The sequence below is a fragment of the Epinephelus fuscoguttatus genome, linkage group LG7 (assembly GCF_011397635.1).
Source record: "Epinephelus fuscoguttatus linkage group LG7, E.fuscoguttatus.final_Chr_v1".
In the NCBI taxonomy this organism is placed as follows: Eukaryota; Metazoa; Chordata; class Actinopteri; order Perciformes; family Serranidae; genus Epinephelus; species Epinephelus fuscoguttatus.
Genome location: NC_064758.1, coordinates 17,779,352 through 17,795,398, shown reverse-complemented (window position 1 = coordinate 17,795,398; position 16,047 = coordinate 17,779,352). Strand labels below are relative to the sequence as shown.

The window sequence follows — 16,047 nt, the reverse complement described above, 5'->3', positions numbered from 1 at the left end:
AAAATCATCATCAAAAAGTCAACATCAGTGCCAATCTGGATGTGTGTGTCACCATTGGATCAGACCAAATGTGCCAGGTTGACAGGGTGTGTTATCTCACTGGATTTAAGGGTGGAAAAGGAATCGATATTGCAAATTTCTTGTGGAACAGAGTTCCAATGGTAGGCTAATGATGATAATGATGATGGTGATTAGTAAGTGTCTCTGAAGTCTTCATTGACTGTTGACTATTGAGTAAACTTTTGAGTGTCTGTAATATGGGGAGTAGTGAATGGGCCTAAATAAACATGAGAGTGATTTCAGACACAGCTCTTGTCTCATTTGTTGCTCTGATTCCCCCCAATAATAACAAGTCAACAGGCTTTTTCCAACTGTATTTTCATTACACCAAAGAAATGCATCCCTGTTTAGCAGGACGAAAAAAGTGGGCCTCCAACAGATTTTATTGGAACTGGTGGAAACTGGAAAGAACTGTTTTGTGGATGGTGGGGAATATAGCCACCATATGGCCATTTATAAATCCCATAAACAAGTAAAATCTTACTTATATGAACTGCTGTCTTATGTCGCTCTCTCTTCATGTAGGTCACACCCATTTTCACCTTTTATTTATTTTTGCAAATACTGATTTTCATCACTCCTCCTACAGATTTGATCAATTTACCTAACCATATGTGCTACATATCTGGAACATATTTGGATGAAATGTAAAAATGTTAATCATTTGTTTACTTACATGTATCACCTTGGCTTCTTGTAATCTGGCTTGTGACTTTTTCCAGTTGTTTTTTTTTTTTTTTTTAATCAAGAATATTTTAATTCAGTTTTAACAGGATTACACAAAACATGTTCACAATAGGTATTTAACTTAAAGCAAAAATATGATGGGGAACAAAGCTTGAAGTATAATCACAATCCTCCCCATTCCTTAACCGTAATAACCCCTAATAACAGATAACAGAATATCGTCAGCAGGACAGTCCTCCATCTCCTGAATAGTGCAAAAAAAAAATGACAGGAGCTGAAAGTCAGGCTCAGTATTAAAAGAGAGGAGGAGGGGACTTTTTCCTGTTTACATCAGTGATGGCAAGTGTCCTAGCATGACAGTATGACAGTGAACCATAAACAATAGGACTGGAAACTGAAGCAGCTCAAAGGAATTCAGCCATTGTTAATTTTTATTATATATAGGCTACAAGTCAAAATGTCTGCTGTGGCAAAAGGCCTTTTATGAAACCTGACATAACAGCGAGTGATCCTGCAAAATATTTAACCTATAGGTGGCACGAATACTGGATCAGTGGTCAGGACTTGCTTGGAAATTTCTACAATTAATTCAAACATTGTGGTTAATTGCCATAAACCAATCAGCATTATGTGATGCAATTATATAGATTGTCTGTCATTAATAAAAATCTTGTGATTGTCCACCAAGTGCCACCTGACTGCTCTATATGTATTTTGCCTTTTTTTGTCACTCTACAGTCACACAAAAGGTTTAGGATTGGCTTAAATGATTTAATTCTGCTTCCATCCAGGCAGTCAAAGCTTTCAGACACAAATAACAAATAACCTGTGCTACGAAAAAAATCTCTTTGCTCTAAAATCTCAACATACACACACACACATGCACACACACCGCCCAATTACTGTGGCCATGGCAACTATCAGAGATTATTGCTTCCAGTCAGCACTGCATGGCTGTTAAACAGGCTATAAGCCCCTCCGTATCTCGGGCCTACACACACACACACACTGAAGCGGGCATGCTTGCAAGCACACACTCTCTCCCTCTCTGTGAGTGTCTCTTGCTGTCTCTCACTCATACACACACACACACACACACACACATACACACATAGCGCCTGAATTAATCCCTCTCTTTGTAGCCTTAGAAGCTAAATTGGTCGCCCCAGCAACCAATCTTACAGTCCTTTCAAAGAAAAAAAAGGCAGACTGAAAATCCATTTTGTCCCAAGGAAGTGGAAATACATCTATTCTGTTGGAGAGCATTTCATGTGGCCTGGTATTTTCCAATATTGAGTTTATATATTTCAGATTTGCAAAATTATTGTTATATTTCTGCAGTATTGTTTTGTACATGTCTTTCTTTACATTTCTCGATAGATGCAGCCTTGGAGCAGTTTCTATTTTTCAGATTTAGGGTGAGGCAGCATTTATTTGGGTGCTTGCGTTTTTGTGTGCGTGTCTGCGTGTGTGTGTGTGTGTGTGTGTGTGTGTATGTGTGTGTGTGTGTGTGTGTGTGACATTTGCAGCCGATCCTCTGTCCCAGCGTTAGCCCGGGGATTGTGCATGTATGTGATGGGGGGAGGGAGAGATGCCTCAAGGACTCTCCCTATTTTCTCACTGTCCTACACATACACACGCACACACACATACGCACATACCCCCAGACACGGATGACACACACTCACTAACAAACACTATGTTGGCCTGAGCACAAATGGCAGCTGGCAAAGCAGCCCAAGCCAAGCATGAAAATATGCGGAACTTTCTCTGTCCTCTGGCTGGTTTCTAAATTTAGACCTCTCGTCCATGTTGCGTTTTTGTCTTGCAATGCTGCTCGAGAAATATCGTCTTGTATTTCTTCACATGCCTGTGTCTGCGATATTTTTTTATAGCCTTGAAAAATATATTTACTCCAAGTTTTTCTTAATTAACAGAAAATGTCAGTGTTTTTAAAGCTCATAAATTGCGGATGATTTTTCAGCCTTCCTGCCACAGCGGGCTACATTTCTGCATGCAGGCCGCAAAAAACTGGTGACAGTTTTGCTCAGCCGTGTCACAGCAGATTATGGAGGCAAAGATGAGGTGCTTATTCCCGAGGAGCTGAGGTGAAGAAGAAATAACTCTCCCCCTGAGATTATTTCCACCGCGCAGATCTTTAATAAATGCAGCCCACTACAAAACAATAATAAATATGGCTATTAGATCCAGCGTTTTAAATGGGCTGACTCTCTTTTTTTCTATAATTCACTGTGAAATTTAAAAAAACAGGAGTCTGACCTGTTTTTTCTATCTGTCTGTTTTAAAGGAGCTGTCCGTGGTGCTGTCTGTGGTCTGCAGCAGGCCAGCCGCAGGATGATCATCATATCAGCAACGAGTTGCATCCCTTCACAGCCGGCTGAACATGGTCATCTGGTGTCAAATGAGCTGGAAACTTAAAATCTGTTTACATATGCATTCATGAGAAAATCAGACACGCAGATCTGAGTAAACAGCGCCATTAATTTAAATGTTTTAATACGAAGGTGGGCGTATATGGAAATGCTTGAACTGGGTTTTCGATGTCTGTTTATTGAATGAAAATGTGTAGGAACAAATGATAAAACGTGCAGTAAAATATTCTCTTTAGAAACAAATTTTCATCATTCTTTAAAAATATTGGTCATGCAATATTTAGGCTTTTTGTCTTAACGTGACAGAAAATACGCATGAGTTGTGTGTACGACTCTGGGCTGTGTGTGTGACTGCACTGTCTCAGAGTAGGATAGGCTGCTGGTGCGCGTGCTTCTTTTCGCAAATTTAAGATTGATTTCACATGTTAAAATGCAGCTGAGCAGGTCAGTCTGAACAGTTAAAATTCTGTCTAACGAAAAAACAACTGAGATCAATTATGCACAAATAGTCCAAAGCCTGTGGTTAATTTTTGGATGGCGTTGGTTGTGTTTGCGGCACTCTAAATGTCGCAGCCTAAATACACCTGCAGATCAGTAGCCTATAAGAATTTAAAAATGTATTTCTTAATTTAATAGATGCAGGGGTTTTGTTAAATATCTACTCAGCGTAGCCTACATGCACGACGCCCCTTGCACGTTCCCGTCGACCTGTTGACAGGCTTCATGAAAGCAGGTGAAATGTTTGATCTTTTCATTCATACATTATGTCACTAGCGATTCTGTAACACCGCTGCCTTCAAATGACCTGACCGTTTTATCCTCGTGACCACTGTGCCGGTGAATTAAAGTATCTCCCTCCCTCTCTCTGCCATCGTGACAGTTCCGCTGTGCGCGAGCTGTTACACCGGCACTCTATGCGGACACGTGCACGCCCCTCGCGCTCTCCCTCCTCTCTCCGGGTGATGCAGTCAGAGATTCCAGCGCTCGCGCTGTCACCATCAGGACCTCCAACTGACAAAAAATGCTAAATTGTCTATTTTAAACGACAAATGAGGACATTTTCTCGTTTCTGTCTCTGTCTGAGGCGTTTTCTCGTTGAGGCGGACGCCAAGGAGTTGTTTCTGAGGGAGTAATATGGATGAGCAAACCAAGAGAAGCGGCTGAGGAATTTTTAACGGTTTGGGTGAGACGGTGAGGCAGCCGTTAGAGGGCTGGATAGCTTAATTTGCGACGACATCAAAGAGGCAACAGGCATGACCTTACAGTCGCAGTTTAAAAAAAGCGAATAATACCCTGCATGCTCCTGCCTCTCTGCTTTTTTGCTCGGTAATACCATTTTCATTTGAAGAACGCATTTTATTCGGGTAAAGATGGCTCATCTAATACGACACAAGCTCACCAACAAGCTGACCAACGCGGCCCACACGGTGTCCAACAAATCTCAGGCCAAGGTCAGCGGGGTGTTTGCCCGGCTGGGCTTCCAGGCCGCCACGGACGAGGAAGGTTTGGGTTTCGCCGAATGCGACGACTTGGATTATGACTACAGGCAAGGGATGCAAATGGATGTCCTTCAGGGAGAGGAGGAAGAAGGGGGACACATGGAGGGTGAGGGGGAGCTGGAGGGAGACAGCCACTACCAGAGGGACGGCACCGGTCGGAGGCCCTCGTCCCTAAAGACAGGAGGCTCGCTGGATGAGGACAAGCCAAAAATCACGTCATGGGAAGCTGGCTGGAACGTCACCAATGCCATTCAGGTACACTGTGATTACTTTTACTTTGCATGAGTGCATGCAAACACACCAAGGGCTGCATGGATCAGGCCTGCAACTGGACCAAAAGTCACCTTGAGGATTATCACATTATGAGATTTATATTTTAAGATTTTATTTGGAATAGGCCTACTCTTGAGTTGCGCATATTTCTAAACAATCCAACATTTAAATAAAGCAATATGATCAATATTGACGAAAAATAAATTGAGCTTTAAATGGATTTCAAATTACTGTTATCATAATTTAATTCAGGCTCCAATTTAAAGTTTAATCCATGGCGTGTGAGTGAATTCATCGCAGCAAAGGGATTTAGGATTTATTTATTCAAATCTTTTTATCAGTGGAGCTGCAGGCAGGGCCTGTGTGACTTTGATAGCCCTGAGGCTGAATGGCACCCACGTGCTTATCTGCGTCTCCATCAAATTGAAATTGTGATCAACTGAAATTAGAAAAGTCGTTTTTAAATTTTCCTTTAATGCTTTAATTCGATGCAGCCTGTAGCCTACGCAGAAGAAAGGCCTGTTTTTCAAGGGCGCGGTGAATGAGAAAATAATTGTTAATCGACATTGGATTGAATCAGCTTTGATAAATAAAATGTTTCTACGTTGCACTGTTATGTGAATGCACAAAAATATCTTTTTATTGTTTTATTTTTTAATTATTTTAGATTTGTTTCAGTGTTATTATGTAAGATGTGCGCTGTGTGAGCAGGTTATTGCATGCCTGGGCTGGCTCGGCCTGTCACTGCGATGTGGGCCTCGTCCATTACCACTCAACTGCGCCTCTCTGTCCGCAGGGCATGTTCGTCCTCGGCCTGCCGTACGCCATCCTCCACGGTGGCTACCTCGGTCTCTTCCTCATTATCTTCGCGGCTGTGGTGTGCTGTTACACGGGAAAAATCCTCATCGCGTGTCTGTACGAGGACAACGAGGATGGCATAAAAGTGCGCGTGAGGGACTCCTACGTGGACATCGCCAATGCCTGCTGCGCGCCCCGCTTCCCAGCGCTGGGCGGGCACGTTGTGAACGTGGCTCAGATCATCGAGCTGGTCATGACCTGTATTCTTTACGTTGTGGTCAGCGGCAACCTGATGTACAACAGTTTCCCGGGGTTTCCCGTCTCCCAGAAAGCTTGGTCAGTGGTGGCCACGGTGGCGCTGCTGCCTTGCGCGTTCCTGAAGAACCTCAAGGCCGTGTCCAAGTTCAGCTTGCTCTGCACTCTGGCGCACTTCGTCATCAACGTCCTCGTGATTGCCTACTGCCTCTCCAGGGCACGCGACTGGGCCTGGGACAAGGTCAAGTTTTATATCGACGTGAAGAAATTCCCCATTTCAATTGGCATCATCGTGTTCAGCTACACCTCCCAGATCTTCCTCCCCTCCCTGGAGGGAAACATGCAGAAGCCCAGCGAGTTCCACTGCATGATGGAGTGGACTCACATCGCAGCTTGCGTCCTCAAGGGCCTCTTTGCCCTGGTGGCCTACTTGACTTGGGCAGATGCCACTAAAGAGGTCATTACAGATAACCTGCCTTCAACCATCCGGGCTGTGGTGAACATCTTCCTCGTTGCCAAGGCGCTGTTATCTTACCCACTGCCATTCTTTGCTGCAGTCGAGGTTCTGGAGAAATCCTTGTTCCAGGATGGTGGGAGAGCCCTCTTCCCTGACTGCTACGGCCCTGGTGGGCAGTTGAAATCATGGGGTCTGGGCCTCCGAATTGCCCTGGTAGTCTTCACCCTGCTTATGGCCGTCTTTGTCCCCCATTTCGCCCTCCTTATGGGTTTAACTGGGAGCCTCACTGGCGCTGGCCTGTGCTTCCTCCTGCCAAGCCTCTTCCACCTGAAGCTGCAGTGGAGGAATCTCCTGTGGCACCACGTCTTCTTCGACGTTGCCATTTTTGTTATTGGCGGCATATGCGCCATATCTGGCTTCATTCACTCAATCGAGGGGCTCATAGAGGCGTTCAAATACAATATCCATGACTGAGAGCTTCAGAGATGACCTTTATCGAATGGAGATGTCCTAAAATGCCGCACTCCGGCAGGTTGTCATAACGCAGACCTTATCAAAACATCACGTTAACCACTTGACAAAGAAGCTCATGAGGAGGATAATTTGTGTGAAATGTACATCTTTTTATTTTGCCTTCGTGATAATGTGCAATAATAAACTCTTCAATCATAGTGTAAAGTAGTCTACTCATTCCAGAAAACATGTTTGATCATCAACTGGACAGAGGAACAAATGTGCGGGCATTAAGAAGCCTGTCCAGGTTATCAATCTTCATGCAAAGAGTTGTCAAAGATCCAGTGAAAATGTCCGCCATGGGTCTTAACTGTGAGTGTGTACGTGTTTATATCTGGGGAATGAAATATGTGAAAAACAATGGAGTGAATATGTTATTATTGGTTTTTGAGCTGCTAGATATATCATAAATCCCACATCGGAGAAAATGTAAGACAAAGGCACCCATCAGATCAGATGGTGCTCTGTGGATTATAATAAACCATGAATAACTTATGTGTAGTTGTTTAAACAAAATTATTTATTTATTTATTTCAGTTTCAGTGTGATTTATTTTCCATCTTATGCCTATAGTAGTCCTCGTTGGCTCGTTTGTTTTCTTGGTGTTTCAAGTGTCATACTGGATGAAGTGAATTCAAAGTGCAAGCAAGTGGGTCCTAATTGTGTTATATGAAAAAAACAATGTCTGTCTGATAATATTCTCTTCTCCTATTGAAATTGTTAATTGTGATTTAATGGAACTAATCATGGTGTGTGAGACAAAGAGTATTTGTTGAATTAAGAGACAAATAAATCAAATATTTTATGGCTGGTGATTCTAATGTTTTCTTGAAATGTAGCCAGGGTCGGCTCAAAAGTCTTGCTGATTTTGCTTTCTGTTTTCTATTCACTCCCTTGGCCTCTGTCGAGCTTCCTCTTTAAAATGCTAATTATTAAGCTTCCCCTTTCTTAAAACAGAAATGTGATCTTTCGAAGACAAGACTGTAGGTTGCAGACTACAATGCTGCCTGTCAAATGGCACGCAGCTACATTTGCTTATTTAAATAGTTGTGGACACAGTGCAGAGCCTCCAAAATAGCACATAGCAGACAGAGAGAAAACCTGGCATTGTTGATATTAATGATACGATTGCTGTCAGCTTGGCATCTCCAAATACACCTGCAACGAGAGAGAGACCAGAATGTAAAAGTCAACAGAACAGAAGCTTTAATTTTCACTTCATTGTACATACCATGGCAGGCCTTTCTTCTGAGCTTGAGGATGTTGTTCAAAATACTGGTAGCTTATCTGATGAAGTGGATTTACATCAACCTGCCTTCCTGTTCTTCACACACCCAAGCCCACACCACGCCTGCCTGAGGCTATAGTCAGATGTCACTTAGTTTCACTTCTCAGTAAAAGAAAGCAATGCTACAGTAGGGGGATCAACGGCAGAGAGAGTGTGAAGACGCTTGTTCAGAAACTACACAAACAAACTTCATCCTGCAGTAATTCAGGTATGCTACACACAACACTACAGCAACTTTATTGAGAATAATATGTTTGATTTTATGTTTCACAGTAAAATGTAAAAGTCTCAGTAGTCTTTGCCTGTGCAGTTTCGTGGCTACACTCATGCTCAGATTTTGTACTTGGTACATTGCTTGCACCACAGGGGACCCAGGAAAATGCTTCCACCCGTGTTAGTTGTGCTCACGCTCATCTCTTTAACCTGTGCACAAAATCCTGCAATACAAGTCATCCTGACTAACAAAGGACTCCAGTACGGTAAGGCAGTGTGTGATGGTGTTATTCACTCAGTTGTTAAGTTTATTGGCACAAAAAATAATTGCTTCATATGGTTTTAGACCATAAAGAACCCAACAAAGTTACACATGAAACTTTAAAGCTTTATACATGTGTGCTGTTCATCCTAGGAAAACATGTAGGTGCAGGATGGATTCAGGAGAAGTTGGACGTTGTCAGTCTCCCTGACATCAGCGGGGAATTCAGCATTGGCATCCTTGGCAGCGTAGACTACACACTGACAGGGTAGGATTATATTTGACAGTCCTGGATATAGATGTCTTTTACCTTTTTTTTTTACATCACTCAGATCATCCTCACACCTATCTACATCTGTCTTTGCTCTCCCCATGTGCTCTAGCACCACCATAACAAAGTGTGACTTTCCGGAGCCATCTGTTCAGTTCTATCAGAACACCACAGGATTCAAGACGTCCATCCCAGGCCTCAGTGTTGCACTTAGCGGCAGTTGGATGACACACTATGGCATAATGTGAGTGATCTCTGATCTCTGCCCGACACGTAAGCTCCTTGTCCATCAAGTCAGTAACCCCCCAGCTGTTCAGTCAGGGTTTGGAGTGACATTTCTCAGGTTTCCCTTTTGAGCAATAACCAAATCTTTGGAGCAGCAGAGGTAATCTGATTATCCTTAAAAGTGATTAAATATAATATTACATAATATTTAATAATATTATTAAATATTACATTAAATATAAATGTAATCATCTCACTGCATGTTACATATTTCAGCTTGAAATGTCAGCAGAGAAATTTACATATAGAGGCTAAATGAGGAAGTGATATTAAGATTCAGCACAGCCTTATGTGTTCTCAGTTCATCTCAGGTTGATTAGAAAAGGAAGTGTCTGTTTTAAAATGTCATGCTGTGTTGTTTCCCCTGAACTCTTGTGTGGAACTATGGTCTTGCACAGCCGAGAAACCCACTTGTTCACTTATGCTACACTTTCTTCACTGTTGAAAAATTATAATAATACTTTTACTGTATTTAAACCAGAACTTGACATGTTATCCTGAATTAAACTGTGTCAGTTAGATCAGTTAAGTGTAGTTAACAATGTAGACAGTGCTAAGTGGTGTGATAAGAATACATGCATCTTAGAAAGTGGCATAAAGTTAGTAAAACCAGTGATTCTGGTGACTTCCTGTTCTTTCACCCAGTGCCATCAGGCCACTAAAACTGTTGTCCACCCAGTAACCATGGTGAATGTCAAAGTAACAGCCAACTGAGGATATTATTAGTTGTTCTAACATAAAGTTCACATGAAATCATACAAAGTGACAAAGTCTATGGACTACAGAGTTATGCATGCTCTTCAATCGGCATTTTAGTCTGACTTTTATCTTATCTCTTATTATGTAGTCAATAATTCTTGAATTGTTTGCAGGCTGATATGCCAGCGCTGACTTTGTTTGTACTGTGTGTTTTCAGACACGATGGAGGATCATTCGACATGGCTATATTTAATATGGATGTGACCTCTGTGGTGGAACTGGGCAAAGACCCTGACGGCCATCTGTCTGTCACCAGTGTTAGCTGTGATGCTCAGGTTGGAGATGTGAACATACAGTTTCACGGTGGAGCCAGGTACAGTAGAACAGAGGGATGTAGAGAGACCAGGAGAGGATGATACTGATGTCAGCATATCAACACTGTATTTTTATTTGTCAACAGTTGGCTCTTCCAGCCTTTAGTGGAGCATTTCAAGGGGCGTATCAAGTATAAAATACAGGGCAACGTGAGTGGTTCTCTATGTTTCTGTCACATATGTCAGTGGAGGCTCTGTCCATGCTCAGATAAAGCTCAGGTGAAACCTAATGTACAGACCAGACAAGACATTTGCCTTGTTATGTCCTCCACAGATCTGCCCTTGGGTGGAGGAATATATTTCAACCTTGGAGTACCATCTACAGGCCATGAGAGGTATTGCATCAGGCTACATCCTCATTTAGACCCTAATATATTTTGTAAAATGTACAGGCCCTAGCAGTTATATAGTCCAAATGTTACTTTACTTTAAGACAAAAGTAAAATAACAGTAAGGAATTCTAACCTATAACTATATAATTCAATCTATAAATGATTCCTACTCTTATCAGTTTCCTTTGATGTGGATGACATCTTTGCTTTTGACCTTCCTCTCACTGGCACACCCATCATTGATGCTGCAAGTATGAATCTCGGTCTTAAGGTGAATACACACAATCTATTTTCATATTTTGGAAGTCCCCTGACTTTTGGCCACATCATATATAAACATAATAACGTTTGACCTAAAGATGACCAAAACATGCTGACTTAGTGAGAATGACAAATTGTTCGGAGCTGTAACAGCTAATTGCTAGACTAGGAGAAGAAGAGGTGTTTAGGGGAGCTATAGCACATTGGCTGCATCCCAGCAAGTTTGAAAAGCACTGTGTTGCTCTTGCATGCATGGTGCTGAAGACCACTGTCTCACTTATTGCTCTGAAATCTCTCATAGGTGTACAGCTGGGTTGATGATGGCCAAAGCATGTAATATGCATCATTTTTGTACTATTAACAGTTTATCATTCAGTCAGCCCTGTTGTCCCTTGTGGAAGTAAATGCTTCTTCACCGATCGCTTTCAAGTTTCTTTAATTTGTTACCCATCTGAATATGTCCAACACACTCTGGCAAAAGACATTTTTAAAAGAGTGATCACTGGATCATTTCCGTGTCTTTATTTAAAGGGAGAGTTCTACAACATCAGAACTCATGCAGAGCCTCCATTTAAGGCCCAGCCTTTCACTGTGCCTCAGCCGCCAGGCTACATGTTGTCAGTGGGCCTGTCTGACTTCACTCTGAACTCTGCCTCATATGGACTCTACTCAGCTGGACTCCTTCAGGCCCTCATCAATGACAGCATGGTAAGTGCCCCCTAAACTAATGCATTCATCACTTTCTGCCCTAAACTATGTGTGTGGTTAAGAGATGTTGTTTTATCATCTCAGATACCTCCATACATCCCCTTGCACCTAAATACCAGCGCAATGGGGCCTTTCATTCCTGAGGTAAGTGTATCTGTATCAGGTTTACACTTGGCATCGCTAAAGAGTTTTATTGACTCACTGTATGAATAGCTTCATGTCAGACTGCACCCAGTGACACAGATCTGACATCCACATAAATCAGCATTGAACAAGAGCTCTTGTCTAAAATTGCTTGGGAGGAACAGGGCTACATGATGGCACTGTGGTTCAGCAATTGGTGCGAAGGCACAGCTTATAATTTACATTTAGTCACCAAGCACCTAGAACAGGAGATATAATACAGTAACTTCATCAGCTCAGTTTTCTTTCTTAAAATGTGGCTTCCACTGTGGGTAAATGTGTTAAATGAATACTTCTTTAATAAGTATGATTTTACATGTCACTGGCTGTTTGCTTGAATCTGCATTACACTATATTTATGATATCAACGTTCAATCAGATTACTGATGCCAAAGCCATCAAGAACATCCTACTCATTAAAACAGCATTTATAGACCATTAATACTCAAGTAGCCAGCTTTGGTCAAAGAGCTGTCAGCAGGAGGATGCATGGGAATGTTCCAAACCCTGAAGACAATATAGGTTGCATATCACTTCAAATAGCTGCAGCAAACTTACAGTATCTAATCATAAAACATAGTTATGATACATTTTCAATCCTGACCTTGGAATTGACTTTCTCCTGTTTCTTGGGACTGAATATTATATCTTGACTTTTTATTGTTAAAAAGAGAAAAAAGACATTACAAACAATTTACATATTAAAATAATTAAAAAACACCATAAACATTATGAAGCCTATATCTAAACACCTCAACTGGGTTTTATTAGTTATATTTTTGAATGCTATTTTGAGAAGCAACGCGTAGACAAGTTTGTTAACCCATTTCTACCTTAAACTTCTTCAAAAATAGCTGTAGTTTGGCTTCCATGAGCAGTCAAAAATTTGTTGAGTTGTTTTTGTTCTGACCTGAGCCGCATCTTTATCATCCTGCTGCCCGAAGCAACCTCGGCCAAAACACAACAGTTTCATATTCAAGATTAATACAAAGGGGCTCATGTGAACTCATTGAATGGTATAAACAGAAAGTCTTTGGAAATTCCCCCAACTCACCCATACCCTACCTACCGTCTTATTGGCTCAGCAGAGGCACAGATAAGTTATGGGATCCATATAGTGTAAATCCTCACATTTAAAAAGCTGAAAGCAGTTTAATATTTGGCATTTTTGACAAATAAATTACTCAAACAATGAATCGATATTGAAAAGTGCTGCTGATTTATATTATGTCAGCTGATTAATTGGTTAATTGACTAATTGTTTCACTGAATAAAGAGGAGAAATAGCTGTGAGATTACTGTAAACTGCACTCACCAGGCTTCATATATTCACACTAACAGGAGTTGAGCCAAGTAAACAAACAGCTCTGACACAAATGTGACATTATAGCCATGTAGAAAGTTAAAATACAGTAGGCTATGTGTCCATTTTAAACTTTCTAAAGTAGAATCTCAACTGTTCACACATTTGCTCTGTTCTGTTCATGAAAATGTGTTGTTCGAGTTGTGAAAATATTATAGAATTAAGGTTTTTTTTCTCTGCAGCTTCCCAAAATGTTTCCAGGTCTGCTGATGAATCTGCAGATTTATGCCAGAGAGATGCCGCTGTTTTCCTTCCAGCCTGGTGTTGTTAAACTGGGCTTTCAGGCTGCTCTTAAGGCTTCTGCCATCCAGCCAAATGGTACCCAGATCCCACTGTTCAAACTCAATGCTGTGAGTACTGTTGTTTTCTAGCCCATTGATATACAAGTGCATGTAGCTTTTTGCTCTTCACTTTTTCTTTTTTGTGCTTTATTTCAACAGTGGTTGTACAGTGAATATTATGTGTACATTCACACCTTGTGGCTGCCCAGTTTGGCCTTACATTTGTGCCTAAATTTCTTTTTTTTTTTCTCTGTCTTTGAGGACTTTACATTCAGCGGTAAAGTGTTCATTGCTGATGGAATACTGAAGGGCTCCATGGCACAGGACAAGTGAGCATCACCATGTTTTAAAACAAACACCTGAGCTCACGAAATCAAACTTAAAGTAATGATATCTCTTTCTCTCAAACAGTTTCACACTGACGCTGGTGTCGAGTGAAGTGGGAACCGTTAAGGTATATGACACATAACAACATTACATTATGTCGTAGTCACAGGCAGCCTCATGTATGCAAAACAGCGAGAGTAACGAATCATACTGTGTGTTTCTCTTTGCAGATCGATTCCTTGGAAGAGTTGACGATGATGGGAATGAAGGTAGTCTTGGCAAAAGTGAACGGTGAGTCAGAATCACATGTTTCTGGGTTCAGTTCTCTGAGTATGTGAGATTAAAGATTGTAGCATAGCACATTTTTGTCTGTCTGCTTTGCTCGAAGACATTTGGACACAGATTGGCAGTGTATAGGCTTGTTTAATTTTTCCACTGTTTGGAAGTTTAACGTGGACGTTTTGTTTGTAATAAATAGCAACTAAATGTTTATAATGTTCAGTATTACCTTTTTTATTATCTCCATCAATGTACTCTAGAGAAACACAGAGGGATACAATGCATTTTTCTTTTATTATAAAATACAGTACTGATCCAACATATTTAAAATAATGTATAATGCACTGTCTGTTTCAGTGGAACTTGGCAAAGGTGTTGTTTTACCCAGAACGAGACACGCAGAGCTGGTCAACACAGTTCTGGAGATGGAAGAGGTCAGTGTTAATAAAAGATTACTCATTAATGTTAGGTTCATGTTTGACTTTGGAAGACATTTTACATGATTTTTTTCTGATTGCTAAGTCACTATCTTTCAAACTATAGGCTACTTTTGCAAAACACACTAACCACAAATCCACCACAAAACATTATACATCTTTTGCAAAAGCACACAACTCTTGCAAACTCTTTAAACCCATCATTTGAATAAGCACAAGAAGCACCAACCAATGTTTTCAAATGTGTAAATGAGGAAACAAAGAGTGTAGCAATGCACAGGCCACACAGGCTGTTGTCAATTATTGAAAAAACACCCACAGCTGGTTAATTTCCTCACACCTGTGCACACCTGGGAAATAGGTGAGGCAGTTTCTGTTTAAGCTCAATGTTGGAAATAATGGTGTTGAACACTCTTGGCAAAGGTCCAGAAGGACCGAAACGTTAAGAGCAGTGTGAGGGATTTTCTGTTCAAAAACTCAAGTGACATTTTCCAACGCATTTGCATCTGAGACAGTTAGATGTGCGAATACCTTTCTTCAAGCAAAAGTGTGTTATAAAATTAGACACTGAGTGAAATGCTGAGAAAGTCATTCAGTTTGGCACACTTTGTAAATGCAGTGGCTACGAGGATTAATGATTTCAGAGACAGTGCTTCAAGAGTCATTGTGTTAGTGTGTAAGCATTCAGAAAAAACTATAATTAGGAGCAGAAATTCTTGTCAGACTGACCATTGTCTTTATTTCTAACAGGGCTTTATAGCCATCTCCTCAGATGCTCAGGTGTCGCTAACAGACAGAAGCTTCAACTGACAGGCAAACATGGATGCTCTCATCTCAGTTCAGATTCTTCAGCTTTAAACCAGTAAACAAACTGGATTTGTCTACATCTGACAGCACATGACAAAGGCACTACTGTGTGTTTAAGAGGTACAACTACATCTGTCTGGACTCTGGACTGTAAATGATTAACACCCCTTGCTACAGTACACAATCAAAATGTACACATATACAGCCTTCATTTCAAATCAATGTTGAGCCTTCGGTTTATCTTTGTAAATACTTATAAAGTGGTGCTCAGCCTGAAATTGGATCTTTTTTACACAATAACTTTGTTACTCATTTTTGATACTGCACTCTGACTGATTCATTGATAGAAAAAAAAGGGATTGAAAATCATATTGTCATGAGAACTTTTTTTTTTTTTTTACATTTTATATACATATTTTTCCACTAATAAAGAAAAAAGGGAGTGATTTGATTTCAAAGTCACTATGTTATATGATTTTTGTGTTATTATTTCGTCTGTAAAATTTTTCTGATGACAGTTTATTTTGTATGAATGGTCAATTCTGATTTTTTTTACAGCATGCTGTGTGCCACTGTGCCATTGCTTGTACTACCACCAGAGGGCACTAAATTAAAAATATATATGTCCATATATATGTCCCTAACATCATCTCTAGAAATGTGCTTAATAATGGAGGGTGCAAGGATTTAACATTTTCCTGAAGAACCAATGTACAGTTTTTCTCCACTGCATATTCACAAA

The 16,047-nt window shown here is 40.8% G+C and overlaps 2 protein-coding genes across 2 annotated transcripts; both read left to right on the top strand.

Annotated features, from left to right (window-relative positions):
• The first annotated feature begins 4,099 nt into the window (after positions 1–4,099).
• Positions 4,100–7,742, top strand: LOC125891957 (vesicular inhibitory amino acid transporter-like). The gene is made up of 2 exons (XM_049581588.1): positions 4,100–4,894; positions 5,709–7,742. The coding sequence occupies exons 1-2, from the start codon at positions 4,511–4,513 to the stop codon at positions 6,894–6,896; spliced, it is 1,572 nt and encodes a 523-aa protein (XP_049437545.1). The 5' UTR covers positions 4,100–4,510; the 3' UTR covers positions 6,897–7,742.
• A 534-nt stretch (positions 7,743–8,276) lies between these two features.
• bpifcl (BPI fold containing family C, like) lies at positions 8,277–15,775 on the top strand. The gene is made up of 16 exons (XM_049581590.1): positions 8,277–8,431; positions 8,590–8,702; positions 8,852–8,966; positions 9,082–9,213; positions 10,171–10,326; positions 10,414–10,477; positions 10,602–10,662; positions 10,839–10,930; positions 11,452–11,628; positions 11,713–11,772; positions 13,357–13,524; positions 13,717–13,784; positions 13,867–13,909; positions 14,013–14,073; positions 14,419–14,495; positions 15,249–15,775. The coding sequence occupies exons 2-16, from the start codon at positions 8,603–8,605 to the stop codon at positions 15,306–15,308; spliced, it is 1,434 nt and encodes a 477-aa protein (XP_049437547.1). The 5' UTR covers positions 8,277–8,431; positions 8,590–8,602; the 3' UTR covers positions 15,309–15,775.
• Positions 15,776–16,047: the final 272 nt, after the last annotated feature.

Excerpts from the sequence above, each read along its gene's own strand:
- LOC125891957 (XM_049581588.1), top strand. The coding sequence starts at position 4,511 with ATGGCTCATCTAATACGACACAAGCTCACCAACAAGCTGACCAACGCG. Across the intron at positions 4,895-5,708 it reads ACGTCACCAATGCCATTCAG|GGCATGTTCGTCCTCGGCCT; the intron begins GTACACTGTGAT and ends CTCTGTCCGCAG.
- bpifcl (XM_049581590.1), top strand. The coding sequence starts at position 8,603 with ATGCTTCCACCCGTGTTAGTTGTGCTCACGCTCATCTCTTTAACCTGT. Across the intron at positions 9,214-10,170 it reads ATGACACACTATGGCATAAT|ACACGATGGAGGATCATTCG; the intron begins GTGAGTGATCTC and ends GTGTGTTTTCAG. Across the intron at positions 10,478-10,601 it reads AGTATAAAATACAGGGCAAC|ATCTGCCCTTGGGTGGAGGA; the intron begins GTGAGTGGTTCT and ends TGTCCTCCACAG.